We start from the raw sequence: 21,314 nt of genomic DNA on the forward strand, positions 1-21,314 counted from the left end.
TGACCGATCGTGTGGCCGTTTTGACATTTCTTGAGTGTGGGGGTTTTGGCTGTGGGGGTTTTGACCGTTCGTGCGTTTGGGAGATTTGTCCATTTGTGTGGAGGTTATGACCGTTTGTGTGGGCGTTTTGACATTTTTTGAGTGTGGGGGTTTTCACCAGTTCCCCTTTTTTGTATTTCATGATACGACGTGTATTTCTCGAGATATTCCATCGTCCCGGTCTTTTTCTGACACCCAGAACGATTGCAATAGTTAGTGGTTCTTAGATATGGCGTGCTCGTGCATTGAATGTGACATTTCCATTTTCAACTTTGTATGTACTTATGTTGGTAATGTAGATAAAATACTAAAGTTTGTACATAGACACAGATTACGAAGTTGAGGACTCAGTGTGGAAAATGAAATAGAGATTTGACAATAAGAATGTTGTAAGTAGTTAACACTAACCTAACATAATCTAACCTAAACTAGCCTAATATGAACAGAAATAAGCGAAATTGTAACATTTTTAAAACTAACGTAATCTAACCGAAGCTGACCTAAACTAAACTAAACTAATGTGAACAGAAATCACGGAAATTGAAACATTTTTTTTTTTAAAGAAAAATGGCTTACGTCTTCTGCTAAACATAGGCCGTTTGATGAGAACGTGGCAGGCCCGTATCCAAGGGGGTCTAGAGAGTCCGAGCCCCCTAAAATTTTACTGCCCCACTAAAATTTTCACTTTAGGCTTGCAAATGAAATATAATACAGTGATGAACTATAATATAGTTGGATCAGGACCCTCTAACTTCTACCGGTCTTCCTATATTTTGGGGCTGGCTACCGGCCTGAAACATGGTTACGATTGTACGTAAACTTAATCGTTATTGCACATACTTTGGGAATTAGTGTGTTATCTAACAATTGTCAAGGAAATATGATTTTAAGTGACATCTAATTTATAAATAAGAAAAACAAAACACTGAGATAGAAATTTCACTGGAAAAGAGCGATTCCGTTAAAAGACAACGGAAACGTTTCCAGAAAGGAAAATATTCACATATCTATCATTTGCTTTTATTCACTGCTTTCTTCAGAGAGTTACGAGTTTTGTTCTCGTGCTAACAGAAAATTTCAATAGATGTTACAGCTTTGAAACTAATAATCTTTCTGTCAAAGTTACAAAACTCTTTTAAATGAGCTATGGATTACTGTAATTCATATTTTAATAAGGAAGATTATATTCCTATAGTCAGGAACAGAGAAGAAGACCCAGGAATTCAAGAGCTAGATCTGCCTTGACTTTTGTAGTGCTCCAACTAGTTCTGAATCTAAATTTCTCTTTCACATTGTTTAGGTTCCTTTGAAACAAGAAAGATTGAAAAGATCAAATTTAAAGCTAGCTTTTTTCTACTTTCCTTGCAAATTCTTTACTCCTCGCATTCTAAGAAAGCTCCAAATCTATTTTCTATTGAATTTAAGAAACTGTACTATTATTTCCTATCCGTTTCCATAGTGATTCCATTACTCCTCAATGGTCAGCGCTCCATTGTTAGCTACAAAAGAAAGTAGTTTCATTTCCTTACCTTTTCCACAAAGAGAGAGACTTCTATAATATCGTCATGTACGAAAATTATTTCCACTGAAAAGAGCTTCACCAACCTACTATTTGTTGCAGAGAGTATTTCTACTGTTTGTTTGATTTATATTCACGAAATCTTATGAACGAATTTTCTACTTACACCATAACTCTAATTTTACACTTTGTATAAAATAAATTTTGCAGGCAATTCTAGTTGTAGTATCCTCTTATGTGAACGAGAATGATGTAGAATTAACAGTGTCACGTTCATTTGATATATTTGATGTTAAAGTCTGGTCCAGTATTTCTTTCTTCTCTTCGATGATGGGTATTTTTTTAAACTTTCAATGATTATTCTTTGTGTAAGTTTACTGTATGAGAAATCACCTGCATAAACGTTAGAAGGCTTTTGTGTTTTTTTTTCTACTTGTATAGTAACGTTGTCGTCGTGAATTCTGTCTAGGAATTCGAAGCTGAAAATATATAAAACGATAAACATGCCTGTTGTTCTGTATGGTTGTGAAACATGGTCGCTTACTAGGGATGGCCAATTCCGGAATTTTTACTTTCCGGAATCCGGAAAGTAAAATCGGAAAATTCCGGAATTCGGAAAAAATATTTTTTCTTTTAGTAATTCTAAGAATTTTGTTCAAATGCAAACGAACAAATTTCCTTTTTGTAATCCTAAGAATGTATGATGCAAGTTAAGCTGAAACCTACATCCTAAAGTATACACTACTCAATCTTCCCATGGTTAATGAGATGTAGTCCAAAAGTACGATGTACTCCTAATATTTAATTTTTGTTTTACTGTGATATTGTCCAGAGGTAAGACATATACCACACTGAGATAAACAACTTGACAGAATGAAGATATCATACGTAGTTTTCCAGAAAATCGTGAGAAACGAATTTTTATGAAGTTAAAATATGCGTCGCTTGTTGCCAGTGTGATGCAATTGATAACATTTATGCTGGAATAGTCTTATTATTATTATTAATCGTTTATGTACTGTAAAAGAAAAATATGAACCGTTAAGTAGTAGATTTTATCTGTTGTTTTTTGATATCTTCTAACAGGAATAACAAACTGCTTGTAAATACGCAATGATTATCAACGACAATGGCATATTAATATAAGGACTACTCTGCAGACTAGCAATAAACAATAAACAATAGTTGCAAAAAAAAAAGAAAAAGTAACTAACTTGGGCATGTCAGAATGTTCGCGAGAATATAGGGACGCATTGAGACTAGCAAAGAGCGTTGTGTTATTATTACTCAAAGGGCCGTACGATGGAGGCATTAACGCTAATGTTAATGGCACTAATGAGCACTTACTTGCTCTAACGGTTAACCTCATTTTTGATATGATTCTTAGAAGTGGGCGTGTTGGCATGCAGTTAGAAGACATATCCATTATTTAAAAGGCACACGTTATCTGTGGAGTACTAACGATTTGCGTCACTATCGAACACTAACATAGCACTAGCGACGTTTAAAGTCGAAATTGGAGTCTGACATAAGTGGCTTGTCAACTTCACGGACATTATATTTTCCTTGAATGCGAGAATTTTGCGCCCGGGAAATTTGCGCCCTACCACAAAAATAGGAAAAAATGCACTTGCAATATATTTGCACTGGGATGTTTGCGCCCTACCGCAAAAAAAAAGGGGAAAATGCGCCGGCTATATATTTGCACTGGGATGTTAGCGCCCTACAATTCAACTTATTTTTGTATTGTGTAAAGTAACTTTCACTCACACTTGAACTAGGCTTGCCTCTCATCGTCTCAGTGAGTTACTCCATCCGTTACAATATTCCGAACAAATGAAAAAAATACAATTTTAGTTCACTAAAGGGTAATCCATACAAATACAATTTTTCATTATACTACAAAATTTACAATAAAAGTATAAATGACTGATATATAATTATTTATTAATATAATCAAAGAGTATAATTTAATCTACAAAAGGCTGTTTGGCTCTACCCAGATATCTCTGTTCACAATCCTTGCGAGTTGTTTTACTTTTTAGGACACAAAATATAGAAAAGAAAATGTAAAGTGAATGTAAAATCAGTTCATTAATATTATCAAGAAAACTATGTACAGTGTGTTTACTTGCTGGAATTACACTTGAAACACACAATTGCGTTCAGTCGTTCTTTCAGAAAAAATGTTCCGGGGGGCACACTTACACTGAAAAAACAGCCTCAAGGTGCGTGTTTGCATGTAACAAAATTTATTTGTTTAACTTATTTTTTATTTCAGAAGAACAAACTTTGTCTGCGATTAACAAATCTGCTTTGTAACACGCAAAAAAGCTGGTTTGTTTAAACGCGACTTTGTTCAGTTTAAACAAAGTACAGAATTCATTGAACTATTTGGTTATTCCAGTTGTTAACCATTAATAAATCATTCATTTGGTTTCTGTAAACAAACAAAAATGGCGGCTTTGACTGGAGTAGAAACTCATCAGCTCGTAATATGTAATCAAGAAAATGAAGCAAATAGTGAAGCAAACAATTTGGTAGCAAGAAAACTACTATCCTGGGGATTCGCAGAAGCTATACCCAAATTTGCAGGTAGGAGGAATATGTTTTTAATATTAAGTATTTAAACAAATTAAATGCTGTAACTCAATGCTTTATGAAAACAATTAATTAAAGTGTTTGGCGTAAGTGTTATATGTGGTAGCTCGTGTACAATTACTTTATTGCGTCTGAACGGTATATAATTCATATGTCCTTATATGTGGAACAGCAAAGTAGGTCTACTACGATTGCCGCTTTTTATAGCTACATGATATGATGCAATTTCTTTCAAAACCCTCAGTTAAGAACACCACAGGATAGGATCAATTGACAGACTCTATTTGAAACCATGAAATGTAGGATTCCTTAAACGAATAAATACGAGATGTTAAAGTATTTAGTGTGTAGGTAAACACGGTGCCTCTAATGTGCGATGTATATGACAGTCATGCATACATTGTGTACATGTTCTTTGTATCTCATTACTAGGTTAAGTTTGCATAGGTTAGTGAAGGTTCTTTTCTGCTAAATAAAAGTGGTCACTAGTCCATTAAAAAGGCATTCTGGAAAGGAGCATGCAACTACACGGAACTTTACCTCTACAAGTTTCATGTGTAAACAAGTTCCTGGTTGTAAACCAAGTTATCAAAAAATCTTGGGGTAAAATAGTTACTTTCAGCAGTGATGCTACTTGAGATGTTGGCATGCAGCTTTACGAGGGTTCCGAACCACAGGAATCCCTACTAGGAATCGAAACACGTCTCCCTCGCTGAAGACACGCAGTTAATTATATACCCACGAAGAGTTCATGATCATGAATATAATTTCTGTGGCATTACTCGAGCAAACGATTTTACCGCATTTTCACACATTTATTACATTTTCCGGTTTGTTTTTGCAGAACATGCACTAAATGAGGAGCTAGTGCATGAAACACGAACCAATTTCTGCTAGGTGGACACTAAAAAGCACGAATGATATCTAACCGAGTCTGAACCGGAGCGCAGCAGGGGAGCCCGAGTAGAGCAAGAGGTGTGTCAGGAGGGAGCAGGCGCGTCAGCGACATGGGGCATACGCATAAACGAGGATAGTGGAAGAATACGTAAAATATCCGCAATAATTTTTAATACAAAAACACTTAAGTAATCGTAATAATTCTTATCTACGAGATGGCTTCCTCTTTCCAGGATACTGATGGCCTGCTGCGAGGAAGAAGTTAGTCTGTTCTGAATTTTTACTTTTCCACACTTCGCACAGTTGATTTTACGTTTCAACATACCATGACGCTGTAAAGAGTAAGCCATCTCGTAGATAAGAATTATTACGATTACTTAAGTGTTTTTGTAGTAAAAATTATTGCGGATTTAGCGGAAGAATGCAAGAATGCGAAGAACGTGGAAATAAACGGCTGGAATGTTCTGTTCGTGTTAGCAATGGACGTTTGTGATGGATGTAATGCAAATATACGATTTTATTACAAAGGATTGTGCGGTAAAGAGCGCCATGGTATGTTGAAGCATAAAATCTACTGTGCGAAGTGTGGAGAAGAAGTAAAAATTCAGAACAGACGAATTTCTTCTCGCAGTTGAGCTCCTTCGTGGCTAAGCGGTTAGCGTACATGCCTTTGGCGTGGGAGACCCGGGTTCGATTCCCGGCGGGAGCTCATGTGGTTTGGATTCCACATTAATCAGTAGGTCCACGTCTCATATAGCCTCGCTGATGAACGGGACGTTAAACTCAAAATCAACTCTCAACTAAATTCATCTCGCAACGGGCTATTTGTACCCCAGAAAGCAGTGAAGCCATTTTAAAGGTAAGAATTATTGTGATTATTTAAGTGTTTTTGAACATAAAAATTGTTGAGGATATTTTGTGAATTTTTCCACTATACTCGTTTATGAGTATGCCCCAGTCGCTGACGCGCCTGCTCCCTACGGACGCACTCGCTTGCTCCACTTGGGCCGCCTGCTAACCTCCTGCCCTGACTCGGTTAGTGCTTTCTAATACGTACTTTTTAATGGCCACCTAGCACAAGTTGGTTCGTGGTTTATGTACTAAATCCTCATTAAGTGCATGTTCTGCAAAAAGAAATCTTAAAATGCAAAGTAAGTGTAAAAATTTGGTAGAACCGTCTGCTCGAGTAATGCCAACTCACGAATGAACCCTGATACGACATTAGAATAAAGTTCCCTCAAAGTATATATAAAGAAAGGCACCTTGGAATTTATAATATTTGTGCTGGCCTATTCTTAAACTGTACGATTAGGGCAGTCAATTAAGCTGAGACTTGTCTATGTTGTTATGCTGTTGGTATAGGAAGTTACATACCCAGAAACACGTTGTATATTTTGCTTTACTGTACTTTGTCTGTTTGTACTATGCTGATGGAAAATTTTGTTCCTAAGTACCGGTATTTCAGCTTCGTATTGTAAAAGTTACAGTGATATTGCAGCTACTGAGAGAATACAACTGCAATTTTTTACCGAGCAAATCATTTTGGTAATATATTAAAAAAAAAAGCCGACATCATGTGTACGTACAAAGTAGCCTAACAGAAACTGTTGTACCTAGGGGCAATAATAAATCTAATTATAATCGATTGTTTTTTAAGGTTGACCAGAGAATTTTTAAAGTTTTTTGTTTCAGCCATTATTATTTTGTTCAAATAGAGTTTTTTGTTTTATTCATTTATGTTACACATTGATAGATATACCTTCGTTTAACCTTAACGCCCTCATGCAACAGCGAGGTAATGAAGGACGAGACCAGCAGTTTAAAGTGGGATATGAGCCACTATTCTTTGCACAAACAAATCATCCTTCACCTTGACTCGAATCCAGGATTGGGGTGACAGTGGGCTCAGTGCTGGAACTTCACGTCTGGTGCGTAGGTTTTCTTGGTATTCTCCCGTTTGCTCCCACTTTCTTCATTCCACCATTTCATTCATTCTCTTCATCATCCTTTAGTCTACCAGGAATACCCCTAGGACATAAAACTCAAAGATTTCATTTTTGAACCCAGATTTTTTTGGTTACAAAGGCTACCAGCCACAATCTCTTCCACATAGGACATTTTTTAAAAATACGTTGTATTGATCTTGCATACTTGTGAATATTTTAAGAGTTATTTCAGAAAGATAAAAATACAGAACCAAACCAGAGACATTAGTGTACAGAGTTATGCACATTTTTAAAATAAATGGGAACGTCAAAACGCTACAGAATACGGAACATCTAATTAAGTCCAAGTTAGATTACCGAGTCAAATACAGCGATGTAATTTAACTTGCATTTCAATAAGAGAAGTGATTAACGATATTATTCGTTTGAATTCAGTCGTTCTTTGAACCATTCATATTATTTTGTGGAGAAGGGGTTAAACCATTTTCTTTCTTGTAGAAAAAAGTTAAAACCATGCTGGTTTCAACAAGTCAACTCAAGTTTTCAGCAGTTTATTTCTTATAAAATAAACTATGAAAAGCAGTATCAAGTGGTAGAATCTTTGCAAGCGCACAAACCCTTTGAGCTACGTTGGTAAGGAGCCCTCTATGTTAAATGACAAACCATCATTTCCAGTCCAGTAGGCTGTTCGGACAGAAAGTAAGAACACGCATAAGTGGCACAATCAACTTGCAGATTGCTGTTTGAGGAAACTTAGAAAATACATGAAATTATAACGCTGCATTGTTGATAGGATGAGAGCCCAAGGGAACAGCATGCTGTACTGCCAACGTTGCGTTTTCTTTAAATATAGGGTGCCTTCCCAGCAGGATTGTCTGGTTTAAACTAAATAGGTTCAAAAAAAGGTTGAAGCAAAAAAAAAAAAATCTCCAGTTCGCTGATATTTATGGTGATGTTTTGCTCATATTTCACACGACCTGTGTTAATTGCATCTAGTTTTCACCTTGCAATCAAGGAGTCCAGGCTTCAATTCCCGGTGGGACATTTTTTTTCAGCTGCAATACTCTCCCCGCTTGTCGAGTGGCTAGACGCGCGCCTTTGGAGCATGGGATCCCGGGTTCGATTTCAGGGCATGCGGTGGCTCGGATTTGACTTTAAAGTGTAGGCCCATACCTCATATAGCCTTGCTGCTGAAAAGGGGTGCTTAACTTCAATAACCAAAACAAATCAATCTTCCAAGTGCATTCCAGAACGTTTCATGCAAAGGAGTTGCTTTGTTTAGTTTAATTGATTACTGAGAAATTTACTGAAGCAATTATCATTTTACAGAACAAGAAATTGATGATGAGGCATTTCCCTTGCTTACATATACGATGATAGAAAATTTGTTTCCGAAGATTGGACAAAGAGCGAAATTTCTCAACAAATATGAAAACTATAAGAGATCTCTGACTGTTTCACCTGTGGAAATAGGTGTAGGACTTGAGAATGACCAGGTACTGTAGTATATAAAATGTTTTGTTTAGAAATGATTAGTGCCGATTTCGTAGTAGCACCAAGTCAAGACACGACTATGAAATGGGTGCATATACATTGGTTGATTTAAATACCCTGTATTATTCAAGTAATTGTAAACAAATAACTATAACTTATACCACCTGGTATTTTGTATTATTTTCCAAATATTAAAGAATCTAAAATTTCGTTTTGTATTGAACTTTCTTCACAGGAAATATTTGAGAATATCAGTAGCTTACAAAATTTTGAGGAAAGCAGCAGTACAATCACGTCTTTTGCGATAAGTGAAACGAGTTCGCTTAGTTCTCCTGAAAACAAAGAAAAACAAGTGTCAGAAGAAACCAGAGAGGTTGATACCAATCCTTTCCAGAAAGTAATTAACGTTCAGGTGAGAATTGCTATGTTTATAACTGAAAAGCATGTAGTTGAAAAGAGTGTAGCGTAGCTTCTATCATTAGACTCCATAGGCATTTGTATGTATGTGTCTTTTCGTGTATCTAGTCCACGTTAACTCGTAAAACAGGGGGCCACGGGGATTACGTTGTAGCGCGTTGCCGTGGTTCGATCCCAGCTCGTGCAGATTGGGCGTTTTCTCGGTGTTCTCAGTTTCCTCTCACCTTCTACATTCATCATTTCGTTCATTTCTGAATAAAATGGTTTCTGTTCACGAACCTAGGTTTGATAAATTCTGAGTAATATAAGTTAACGAAAAACCCTTACCAATGCAAAAATCAGCGTGCATTTTAAAAGAAAAATGGCTGCCATATGGAAACCAAAAGTACTAGAATGTAAATAATGTTCATTTTGAACTACGAAATGTTAAGGCAACTGCACAAAAATTTTTTTTTTTTTTTTTTTAAATGGTCGAGCAACCAGTGTTGTATCACTTTATGTCGATTGACTCAGATGCTACAATTCATCAATACTTCGAATACAATTCTCGAGTGCTTATCCTCAGGAAAATTTTAAAAATTACATCACCTCACGTAGCTGGATGGTTACATGCTATGATTTACTACAGCAGTAGCAAAGTAATTATTTATTAACAGGTTCTCATAAGTATTTTGTTATGCCGAAGTACATCATGAGCCAGCTACAACGTGATCTTTAAAACCTCCCTGAGGATAAACATTCGAAACTTGCGCTCGAAATATTAGATATATTTGAAGAATTATGGTAGTAATACGAATAATGTCAGGTTACTAAGTGACAGAAACTAATACGTGTTCTTTATGTTCCATTCACAATTATAGATATTTCATCACATTGAAACAATGAGGAACATATAAAAAGCTTTCATTAAACTATCTTTGAATGGCTTGGCGTAATATATGTGTTGTTCCGAAAAAAAAAAAAAGTACAAAAACATTAGTCAAGGTAAGAACACTATGATGTTTACTACCGTCTAATCTCGATTTTTGCAAACTTGTGAACAGAAACTGGTAACGAGTTATACAAGAATCCTAACAATAGTTAAATCGCAATTAAAAAAAAAAAAAAATCAGGCATATGGTCCTAAGCTCTTTGTTTGTAGAAACTAGTACATCGTTTTGAGAAAAATAGAAATGTACTATTTACTTTTAAGAGATTTGAGAGAAGACTAATCATAAAACTGTATAATTGTATTATAGGTTGTAAGAGATATATTAGCCCAGTCTCTTCTGGGAAGATCTATTTTAAAATCTTACCAAGATAAAAATAAGTTGGATGGAAAAGCAAGGAGACATATTGTATCCATTATAGTAGATCATTATATGGAGTTATGGTGTGGATTGTAAGTATATCTTTTAGTTATTTCAACATTCAAGTAAGTGATACTATATGCCATATTTTACCCTTTTTACAGGAAATCGTATATAAATATCATTTATTGTGATCATTGTCCATTTATCATTGTATTGGCTGCTTTAGTTTTGTCACTTTTGTATGAAAATTCAAGTCATATTGCTTGCGGTTGTTGTGGAATGCAGTTTGAGGTGTAGAATTTAACGCTTGCCTCCAAACAGGATTAATTTATGTTCACCAACCAAACACTTGGAACGCATGATTGATGTTAATATGAATTTCAAACTGATGACGCGCCTCAAATATGGTGTTAGTAAATATTGAAAGATGTTTTCAGGTGTCTAATGCATCTTGATGGACAAAAGATATAACTTGTGTAAGGACAGTCTGAAGAAAATGCTTAAGATTCATGTAATCTTAAGTGAACTTTGTGATATATGGCATGAGTTCTTTATCGAGTGTAAGGGAAGGATTTACCTGTTACAATGGTTCACGAACAGTGTGCTCCTGCAAGGTGAAAGGTGTGACGCAAGTGTTTACGCATTGTTAGAAATTTTTTGTCGATTATTTATTATTGATAGTTCCAGTTACTGTACTTCATATACTTGTACACTAATTGATTTTCAGTAGTATTTTATGGGGCCGCAATGGCTCAGTGCAGAGTTCTCACTAGGTTTGATCTCAGCTTGCGCTAGTGAGTTTTGTGTTGGAGAAACGCCGTGCACAAGGATTTTTCGAGGTTCTCCCGTTTCCGCCAACTTTCTTATTCCCCCATTTCATTCATTCTCATCATCACCATCTCCTTCAGTCTACAGTGGCAACGTTTGGCGTGGTCGCTAACGCTCTCGCCTTTTGTGCGAGCGGTCCCGGCTTCGATTCCCGCTGGGGTCACTCGGTCGAAAAAGTGTAAGAGAAAACAGGTAATTGTGGATTACGACAGGCGTTCCGGATGAAATAACGTCCAGAAAACACTTACCCTATCCTTTTTTTTTTCTCTTTCTTTCTTTCGATTTTAATCTACTAGTTTCTGTGCACTCTTTCCATTATACTAGTGAAGAAGACTTAGCTTTTTCAACATATTTTACAGGCAAGGGCGCCGATTCTAGGAGGGCCGGGCCCTCCCAAAGCTCGTGTGAGCCCCAGCACTGTTCTTATGAACATAGAATATTTGACATAATTTGAATGCATAATTTGTCTTAAAATCCTCATATATACTTCTGCATCTGAATGGGCCCCCAAATTTACAGAGAAATCGGCGCCCTTGTTTACAGACTGCTAAATTTCAAAGTATGCAGTCGTATGTGGCGCTCAACTTTGTTTTGAATTTTGAATTCAGCGTATTATACTGGAAATATACTAAGAATTTCCAAATCAACTGCAGTGGTTCTTGGATCAAAAAACGGAGACGTTAATGACTGCTAAAATACGTGCTTCTGAGAAAAAAAATACAGGGAGGTAAAGTATCCGAGCTTATCGCAAAGGTCAAGAAACTCCACGCAATAGCTGAAATGTAATTAATGTTGCTTACAAAGACAGTAATCCTGGGTTCAGCTAATAGTGAAATTTATGAACTGTCCTTTCAGCCGACAATCAATCGCAAAAAGTACTTTCAACTACATATTTCTGTGAAGTGGGCTTTGAGACTTTTGAAATTAAAACGTCAAAGAGAAAAAGCTGAAATCCGTCGGTCAGGAATGTAGAGCTCAAATCAATTGCCCTCTTCTGTCTCATTAGATTTTCATTCATTTTTATAATTTATTAATATATGCAATGTTCGATTTCTTTAATAATAATAATAATAATAATAATAATACGTTGATTACAGTATGAATTTGTATTGATAAATGTGTAGTGTTAATATATTTTGAAGGGAATAACGTTTTGGTATGCCATGTAGTCATGCATAATTTAGACTGTCCCACGAGTAGAAAGAGGTGAGGAACACGGACCTAATATGAACTCACTTTCTATAACGTAGCTTTTGGTTACAGTATACAGAAGTTCACTTTCTCTGCAATTTTGTTTGTAATACAAGTATTTATAGTGATAGTAATATTTTTGCATAACCAGTAATTATATATGAGTACTGAAATTGTATATATTTAATATATATATATGTTTCTCTGTATTCATATTAGGATATCAAATACTGCTTTCGAAACCATAGCAAACACCTTACAGGAAATTTTTCCAACAGAAAACAAGGTAAGTTCTTATCATTCTACGATTGAATTCAAACAAGGTTTTCATTATTGGTCATGTTTCACTATTTTTATAAGTCCTTTTTAACACTACACATTTTCAAACAGAAAATGAGTAAATTGGTTGGTTGGTGAGTAGAGTGTAATGTCCCTTTCTCTGGCGAGCATTTCTGAGACATGTACCTATAGCTCAACGTGTGGTCTGCATCACATGAGCTCCCACCGATAAACGAACCCAAGATTTCATCGAAGGTATATACATTAATTATTTAACCACGAGAAAAGGCCACATAATGGGTAAAGTTTTCTTACAGAGTTTGGTCTGGTAAGAATAATAATTTTAAGGTATTGAAAGTTTCTATAGAATATAGTATGAAAATCAGGAAATTTGTGAATAAATTTTGAAATTGAGGCAGATGCGTGTATTCAGAAGCCTTGAATAAACCATTTTGTACAATACCATTCGAATTGTTGAACTGTTTTAACATTGTTACGATAGAAAGTGTATTGTTATCTATTGATACGTGCTATGGAATACATAACTTGAATAGAAATAGTCTTATCTTGTGTGTTACGTTTTTGCAATTTACTTGTATGGTTCAATGTTCTTTTTCACTTTGTTCGCTGACGTCCCAAAATTCCTAGCCAGCCAGCAATTTTTAACCGTCTTTGAAGAAGGTGACAGAGGAAACGAAGACCATACTAGTAAATCACACACATATTTAGAGGTACAATACAACGCTGTTCTTATTTGTATAACTTACAAATCATTAATAAAAAATAATTTTGAATGTAAACTGATGTAATAGTACCTATAGTGACACGTAAAGAGTGCTTAGTTGTCAGAAATATAGTGATTTCGGGAGTTCAGAAAATTCTTCAAAGTTGTTAAAAGCCAGAAAACGCAAATTTTAATAAGTTACCATAATAATCGTATTTTCCGTAGGAAATATATTTTGTGGCTCCGAAAACTGAGGGACGTAACCAGCGTATTGCAAAAGGAAAGCTCGTTGTCAAATATAGAAACAGAAGGAAAATTTTGAGAGAGACAGGGATTGTAAAACATTACAGTTCATCACGTAATTTGAATCAAACAGAAACTAAGAAAGGTAAGAATAAGTTGAAAAACATACTCTAAATCAGATTTTGTATAACCATTGTTCCCTTTTTTGAAGGAGTTATTATATGAAGACATATTTTACAATAGTTATATGTGTAGGTAGATATAATGTTGTTGTATTAACTTAAAAGAACTTAAGTGACTCATGATTAAAAATTTTCACATTGATTCGTCTTGTTATATGTCTGTCGTATAATAATTGTCTAAATTTTCAAGGTGAAATCCCATCTTGCTCAGCGCCTCTTTCTTATACATTAACAGCAAATTCTTTACATGTAATGTGATCTAAAACAATTGCTGTTGATGTTGGAATTGGCTGCTGAAGAAGATAGGAGATCACATTGAAAGTTTCGGTAATTACTGTATGACAGACGTATACCAAGATTGCTCTTATGAAGTTTTAAGATTTAGTTTTTCGTAAGATTTACTATCAATCAGAAGAATTTGATAATTATCACTATTGATAATTGGAAAACGTTTTAAAAATACGATGGGTGTATAAAATTTATGATGTGATTGCGTTTTCTTTCGATTCAGATACTGAAGCTTACGTGACAGAGGAAAATCAACCATTAGGTGATTACCGGGCTGCAGAAGAAAGCAAACAGTGGTTGAAGTATAATTGTGGACCAAATGAAGAAATTTTAATCCATTGGAGGAATAGTAGAGCCATTCGGCAAAGAGCAGTATTAGGAGAGAAGGTCTTTACATTTTTTGAGGAATGGCCTATTTTGAAACTGCCCACATCGTACAATTTGGTAAGTTAATTACTTGTGAAACTGTTATAAACGCTTGATGTTACAAGATAGAGGATATGCCCGTACAACAAAATAATATATCTACACGCCACTTCGTCACACCATCGTTTTCGACTCTCAATGTCCCATAACCTATTGCTAAACATCTTGCATGTTATTTTTTCAGAATTTAACGAAAAAGTGACATTAAAAGAACCCATTGCTCTTTGCACAAAATGGAACTTCGAAGGTATTGTAGTTTGATATTTTTATGAAAGCATTTCAAGCGGATTAAAGTACAAGGCTCACATGCAAGTTGTATCGCTTCATCCATATTCCAAACTGAAATTCTTATACTTGGTGTTTTCGTTACTTTATTTTACACTTCGAATTTTATTTGTAATTGACTTTTGTATACGTCTCCCGAAATTAATTGGTGAAAGACACTTGGAGAAATTTTCGGTTACTGTTGCCGAAAACGCTTTATTTTTCGAAAACATATTGCATCCAAATGGTGCCCTTTCCTCACACACATGTTTCTTATTCTTTTTGTACGGTCTCCATTATAGCAGACATATGAATAGTTGGTACTGAAAATGTAGCAGGAAATATTTTAAGGCGTGAGTGTTTGAAATGGGTCTCACATATAGGGAATCACTTTCCGTTACAACGTTATATGGCGAATCTTAATTTTAATGAAAGGAAAACTAAAACTATAATAATGCCGTGTCCTCTCATTCGCATTTCGAAGAAAGTACCACCATATTCTCAAATTCAGTGACGAAGTGTCGCTCGAACTTCTGAATTCCCTTAAAGATAGTTTCTTTGTCGTTTCCAAGAACATTTCATATGTTAATGCAGGAAATTAACTATGCTTCTTTTTCATTCTTAGGTGGAAGATGATTTCGAAAGTCTTTTCCCAAACCGAACAAATAATCTCTTCAGGAAATGGCCTGATTTGTCGGGCAATTTGTATGAATTGATGAAAACGAGGGTGAATGAAAAAGACGTCGCTCCATATTTAAAACTTGTTGATGAGTCAGTTAAAGAAGGTGAGTTAAAGTGAAAAACCTGTTTATTATACGTCTATGTGTAATCGTTTTAAATCAAAAGGAAATTGAAGAAAATATTCATAGATGCTTAGCTAAACAGCTATAGCTTCTGGTAACTCCTACATAAATAATAACGTAGTTATAGCTTCTGGTAACTCCTACATAACTAATATCGTATCTTTAAAATCCATATAGAACATTGTATTCCAAGGAAATAAACTTATATCTCCATATCCTTTGTTGAAGATATCTTGTCCAGATGGAAGCCTTTGTGTGTGTGAAACGCATTTTTTATAAAAGTTCAAAATTCTGTTTCACAAATGATAGGTAGATAATACCAAATACAATAAAAGAGAATTTACGGGGTTCTGAAGAAACGTGGCTACTTTCATTGTGGTCTTCTGTAATAAGATTAAAAAATTTTTTTTGTAAAACTTCAAAAAAGTGTCCGTAACTGTTATTTTGAGTGTTCTAAATAAAGTTTTTGAAATGTATCACTTTCACATTTTTTTATTTAGTATTTGCTATCAGATTTCCTATTGAAAATTGTTGAATTTCTATAATGAATATTCAGTAAGGTATATGTATTTTCATTGCACTCAACCTGGTTGACATTCAGTTATATTTACTTTTTTAAAACTTTGACTCAGTAACCTGCTCTATGTGTAAAAAGACCGCGTTTTTGGTTTAGCACAAACCTTCTATTATCTTTGCTCGCCCCCAGTTCGAGAAGCGTTATCTTTTTATTTTTTCTATTTATTAACAATAAACATAAGAATGTGGTTAAATTTTTCTACAACTTATAAAGTAAAATACATTTTGTGCCATGAAAATATATTAATATTAACAGAAATTATAACATTTTTTCAATAGGGTCTCATTTTCCTCCGACCTTCAATATTTTAAGGTTTTTAAGTGCTATGAAATTCATTTTAAATTATTTTGTTCTTTGTGGCTGCTTGAAAATAACGGTAAGTTCTAGGTGTGATACGCATATTGGTGTTCGACAGGTAAGAACGTTAAACTGACTTTTTTTTTTTTTTCAACGGCCGACGATTATGCACTGAGGCCAAACGAGACGACTATGATGAAATGGATAAAAAAGATGGCGTGAAGGAAGTAAAAACTGGAGGACTTAGAAAACTCACGCACACGGTGTTCCTGCACCACAAAACTCGCTTCCATTGTATTTCATAATAAAGTATTTTGATTGCATAGAAAGTGCACATCCAGAAATATTTAGGTCTGAATTTGGTTAACTTTCTGTCAATGCTTATCTGGTGAAGACAAAACACAAGGTAAAATATTTTAAAAGATTTACGAAGTTTCCGAAGGGGTTTGAAGCCTGAATCCCTATATATATATATATATATATATATATATATATATATATAGATAGATAGATAGATAGATAGATATATAGATATACTACAATGAAGCAACGTATGCTTGTGACTGATCTATGTTTATGACTTGTCAGGTGGTAAATTCCCCTTCTATAATAGAACAAATTGTATTATGTAACAAACAATGGCAATAGCACAAATAGTTCTTAATTATTATGTCACGCAGATTCTACTTTAAGTGATGATTTTCTTCAATATGTTACTGATTATTTATTTTCTATAAATAATATAAATAAAGATATAACCAAAAATTACAATTAATGCATAGATTTTCTTAAGAAAATGTATCATTTACGGAAAATGGAAATCAGTAATATATTGAAATAATTTATCACTTAGAGTAGAATCTGCGACGATTCCAGTGATTTTTGATTCATTTTGTTCTGACAAACAAATCACAGAAGTCACTTTTAAACAAACATTTGTTTAAATGACATTTGGTGTCCCATCACAAACGTTTGTTACCTACAAACAAACAGCAGTTTGTTAAATAGATACAAAGCCCTTCGTTTGCATACAGTAAACAAACCGATTTTTAGGTTCTGTAAACAAGCTTCCTATTGCTGGTAAACACGCACTTTTAAACAAACTAATATGGGTGTCAGAAACAATCATTTGTTTGGTCCCTATTTAAATAAACTTGCTTGTTTACCAACAATTGTTTTTTTGTTACTTGCAAACAAGGCTCTTTTTTCTGTGTAGTATTCCGGAGGGGGTCACTGCTGGTACTATTCTATTTATTATTATATTATATACGTATTATTTTGGTCTCCTCCGAGGGGGCACTTTGAGAGCTTTGGGGAGGCCAGTGTTCCCCCAAAATCATCTCTGGAAGAAGCAGTGATTGCGTTGATCCGTTGTGTTCTTTTGGCTTATATTGAAGTTTATTGTCCCCTTATATAGCCACAATGAAAATAAATCACAAATGGCATGGTTGTGGGGGGAGAATTGTTTATGCTGTAATGTCAGCCCCTCCGAGCAAATGCGTAAGCTCCAATAGGTTCTTTTATTTCGCAGGGCTCAAACTTCCCGGTGGAGGTACATTGCAGGCGCAATTTTCCCTGTTCTTGAGGTAGGGCGCAAATTTCCCAGACGCAAAATTCTCGACACCGTTCGAATGACCTCGGAAGACTATATCTTTTCCAATACTTTTTTATATTTTTTTACTCGAGATTTCTTCATAGCTTCTTATTAAAATACTTACTAATATATCCTCATTGTATTGTCCTAACCAATCAATATGGGTATGTTGTCAGTAAAATATTTAGATTGATCGAGCCTCTGGTGTGTAAGCACAGTATTTCATACCATCCCTCCATTAGAAATCTTGGCTAAACGAACCAATATATGTTGCCAATAAAATAGTTTAGAATGATTGAGCCCCTGGTAAATAACCACAGTATTTCGTGACAGACCCCCCCCCCTTCCTATTACCATATTCTAGCCACGTGCCTGACTCAGCTAATTCTCTACATTCTTTACCAACCACACATTTTCTAAAGCGGAAAATGCTCTCTAAATACCTAAGCTCATTATTTTCAGCAGATGCACAAATTGGGTAACATTCTATCTACATGAATGTTATATATGTCGATTACTGGAAACCGTTTCTCGCTATCTATTACCATATTTACTATATAATGATTAACGTTAAAACCGGAAATGGTTGATTTGTACCGCTTCCGGTTTGAATATTACATTCATCAGGGAACTCGATTCTTAACTATTGACTCTGTACATCGTGGCCAAAATTGATGGTAATCCATCAGATAGTTCTTGAGACTGTTTGTTTCACTGACGGACAGAATGAATATATGGCTATAGTGTTTTGATAAACTAAATTCGTTAATGAGTGATGATGGAACAAATATAAGAAAGGGAACCAAGAGTAGGCCTACCACCGGAAAAATTTTCGAACACAAAATTAGCCATCGAAAACCCACATGTCCTGGGTTAGAATACCATAGATGAAAACTCTACCACTGAGTCATCAATCACCCGCTTATTAGTTTTTTTAATTATTATATTAATATAAATTAATGAATGCCTACTTATGTTAATTATTGAACAATTACATTGTATACTTCGTAAAGTCAAAAATTATAAATTTGTATTTACTGTACATACAGTGAGCGCAGAAAGTGTTCGTACACCTATGCTATTGAAACGAGAATGCCTGCGAAAAAGAAACAGAAAATTTAAGAAGTGTAATAACACACACAATATGAATAATGAAAACTAAGCTTTATGAATATATCAATAAAGAACCACGAAGATAAGTTTAATGGTCAGAAAGTAAATAAATTCCGTAGAAAGTGTATAGAGTAGACGCAAAAAGAGATCGTACACTGACATACGAATACGAAACAAAGATACCACAACTGGGGTTCACTAGTATTCACCTGATTATACACCTCTGTATAGCATGACGAATAACAGAATGAGTTTATTTGTGAATAGGAGTGAAAAAAGTGCACGGTGGGTTGTCAAAATGGGAAGCAACCGAACAGAAACAAATGAGGAGACAAGAAAAGTAATTATTAAATTGCATAAGAAAGGTAAATCTTTGAGAAAGATAGCAAACCTTGCAGACAGACCTCGTTCAACAGTACAAACAATAATTGCGATGTATAATGTTTCTATCACTGTGCGAAAAAAAAAAAAAACTGGAAGACCAAGAGTGTTGAGTGAACAAGATAAACGTTACATTATTAGGGAAAGAAAAAAGGTTCCGAAAAGTAGTGCTGTGCAATTGGCAACGGATCTGGAAACACGCGGTGTTAAAGTATCAGCCAGTACAGTGCGGAATATTTGCAGGGTATCATGGTCGGATAGCCAGGAAAATGTTATGGGTGAACAATACAAATCGTATAAAGAGACTAAAGTTTGAAAAAGAGTATAAAGATAAGGGATCAGGCTTCTTTCTGGAATAGGGTCATATTTTCGGACGAAAGTAAATTTAATCTTATCGAATTTAATGGGAGGCGTATGGTATGACGCAAGGTGAATACAGAGATGAATCCTCAAAATCTCGTCCCTAAAGCAAGACACGGAGGAGGGTCCGTGTTCGTCTGGGGTTGTATGAGTGCCTCAAGAGTGGGTCGTCTCCACTTTATCGATGGAGTGATGATCCACAAAGTGTATATTAACATATTAAAGGAAAATCTCCATACTAGTGCGCAGAAAACAATTTATTGTTCAGCAAGGGAACAACTCCAAACATACAGCGGAAAATAGGGGAAGGTAGTCGAATTCTGCGCGGTGGATAATTCTGCGCACACGTCTTTCTTCAACTTGGAGATTCTTTACGACACATTGGTTGCTGCTGCCATGAAGCGACCGTTACTAGTAACTAACATTAAAGGAGGGAAACCAATATGTCAAATGTTTAGGCCGTAAGTGGCAGTTAAATTATTTCTTCCCTGTTGATGTTAAATTGTCTTCAAGAGAATTAAGAGGTACGTTCTATATTTTATATGTTTCTAGATCGTTACTTTTATATTCCATTTATATTGTAAATGGATATTATAATTACGGCAATTCGTAGTTCTAATCAATTTTTAATAGCTCGTAGTTTTGTGTTTTTTGTTAAATGGCGGAGTGGGGTTATTCTGCGCAAAATCGATGGGTTATTCTGCGCAGTGCGCAGAATTGCACCTCAAGAAGTTTTATGTTAATAACAAGCATACGTAATAGGTCTGCAAAATATCGTCACTCTCTGATTAAAGAAACAGGGAAGAATAGAAAGAGCAACTACGAGAGGTAGTTATGCAGAGGAACAACTAAGAGAAGCTATCAGTGCTGTTAAAAGTGAGTGTGCGATTCGAGAAGTTGGAAGATTGTACGGAATAGCAGAATCTACTATTCATCTACGGATGAAAACTGGAAAAATGGAACATGCTACTCTCGTAAGTGTTCTCGCGAGAACAAAACACGAATTGGTGGACTATGTGATAAGCGTTGCAAGCGTTTTGGTATCACACCTATAGACCATCGGCGTTTGGCATACGAATTTGCTGAAGCAAGTCGAATTGCGCATAATTTTGATGGAACTACCTAACTTGCTGGAAAGGACTGGTTGAGACTATTTCTTTAAAGAAATCCAAGAATAAGCATAAGGAAACCTCTAGAAGTAAGTTTGAATAGGATAAATTGATTCAATGAAGAAGCGGTAACACTATTCTTCAATAACTTGGAAACTGATGAAAGAGCACCATTTTCCCCTAAGTAGAATTTTCAACGTGGACGAAGGGGGTGTTTCGAACGCACAAAAACTTGTGAGAATTTTAGCACCTAAAGGTCAGAAACAGGTAGGAAGTGCTATGGTGTGCGAGCGTGGAAAGACAGTCACTGTTGTGTATGCTTGTAGTGCATTTGGAATCTTCGTCCCTCCCATGTTTATATTCTCACGGCGTCGCATGTACGATCTCGCCAGTATTTTCGATGAAGCATACGTCAAAGTTCCAACTATGGACAAAGCCATAGCTGGATTT

At 35.3% G+C, this 21,314-nt stretch overlaps 1 protein-coding gene across 1 annotated transcript; it reads left to right on the forward strand.

The window, feature by feature from the left end:
* The first annotated feature begins 3,790 nt into the window (after nt 1-3,790).
* Nucleotides 3,791-15,861, forward strand: LOC145666912 (uncharacterized). Its single transcript, XM_081734507.1, has 8 exons — nt 3,791-4,153; nt 8,332-8,498; nt 8,732-8,908; nt 10,152-10,294; nt 12,444-12,510; nt 13,453-13,615; nt 14,164-14,384; nt 15,256-15,861. The coding sequence occupies exons 1-8, from the start codon at nt 4,015-4,017 to the stop codon at nt 15,427-15,429; spliced, it is 1,251 nt and encodes a 416-aa protein (XP_081590633.1). The 5' UTR covers nt 3,791-4,014; the 3' UTR covers nt 15,430-15,861.
* The last annotated feature ends 5,453 nt before the right edge of the window (nt 15,862-21,314 follow it).

The sequence above is a fragment of the Thermobia domestica genome, chromosome 12 (genome assembly GCF_964235325.1).
Source record: "Thermobia domestica chromosome 12, izTheDome1.hap1.1, whole genome shotgun sequence".
Classification (NCBI taxonomy): domain Eukaryota; kingdom Metazoa; phylum Arthropoda; class Insecta; order Zygentoma; family Lepismatidae; genus Thermobia; species Thermobia domestica.

What these genes read in the sequence shown, in the direction of transcription:
- LOC145666912 (XM_081734507.1), top strand. Translation starts at nt 4,015, where the DNA reads ATGGCGGCTTTGACTGGAGTAGAAACTCATCAGCTCGTAATATGTAAT. An exon ending in AGAAAGTAATTAACGTTCAG is followed by an intron (nt 8,909 to 10,151) that starts GTGAGAATTGCT and finishes ATTGTATTATAG; the next exon opens with GTTGTAAGAGATATATTAGC. An exon ending in TGCCCACATCGTACAATTTG is followed by an intron (nt 14,385 to 15,255) that starts GTAAGTTAATTA and finishes TTTCATTCTTAG; the next exon opens with GTGGAAGATGATTTCGAAAG.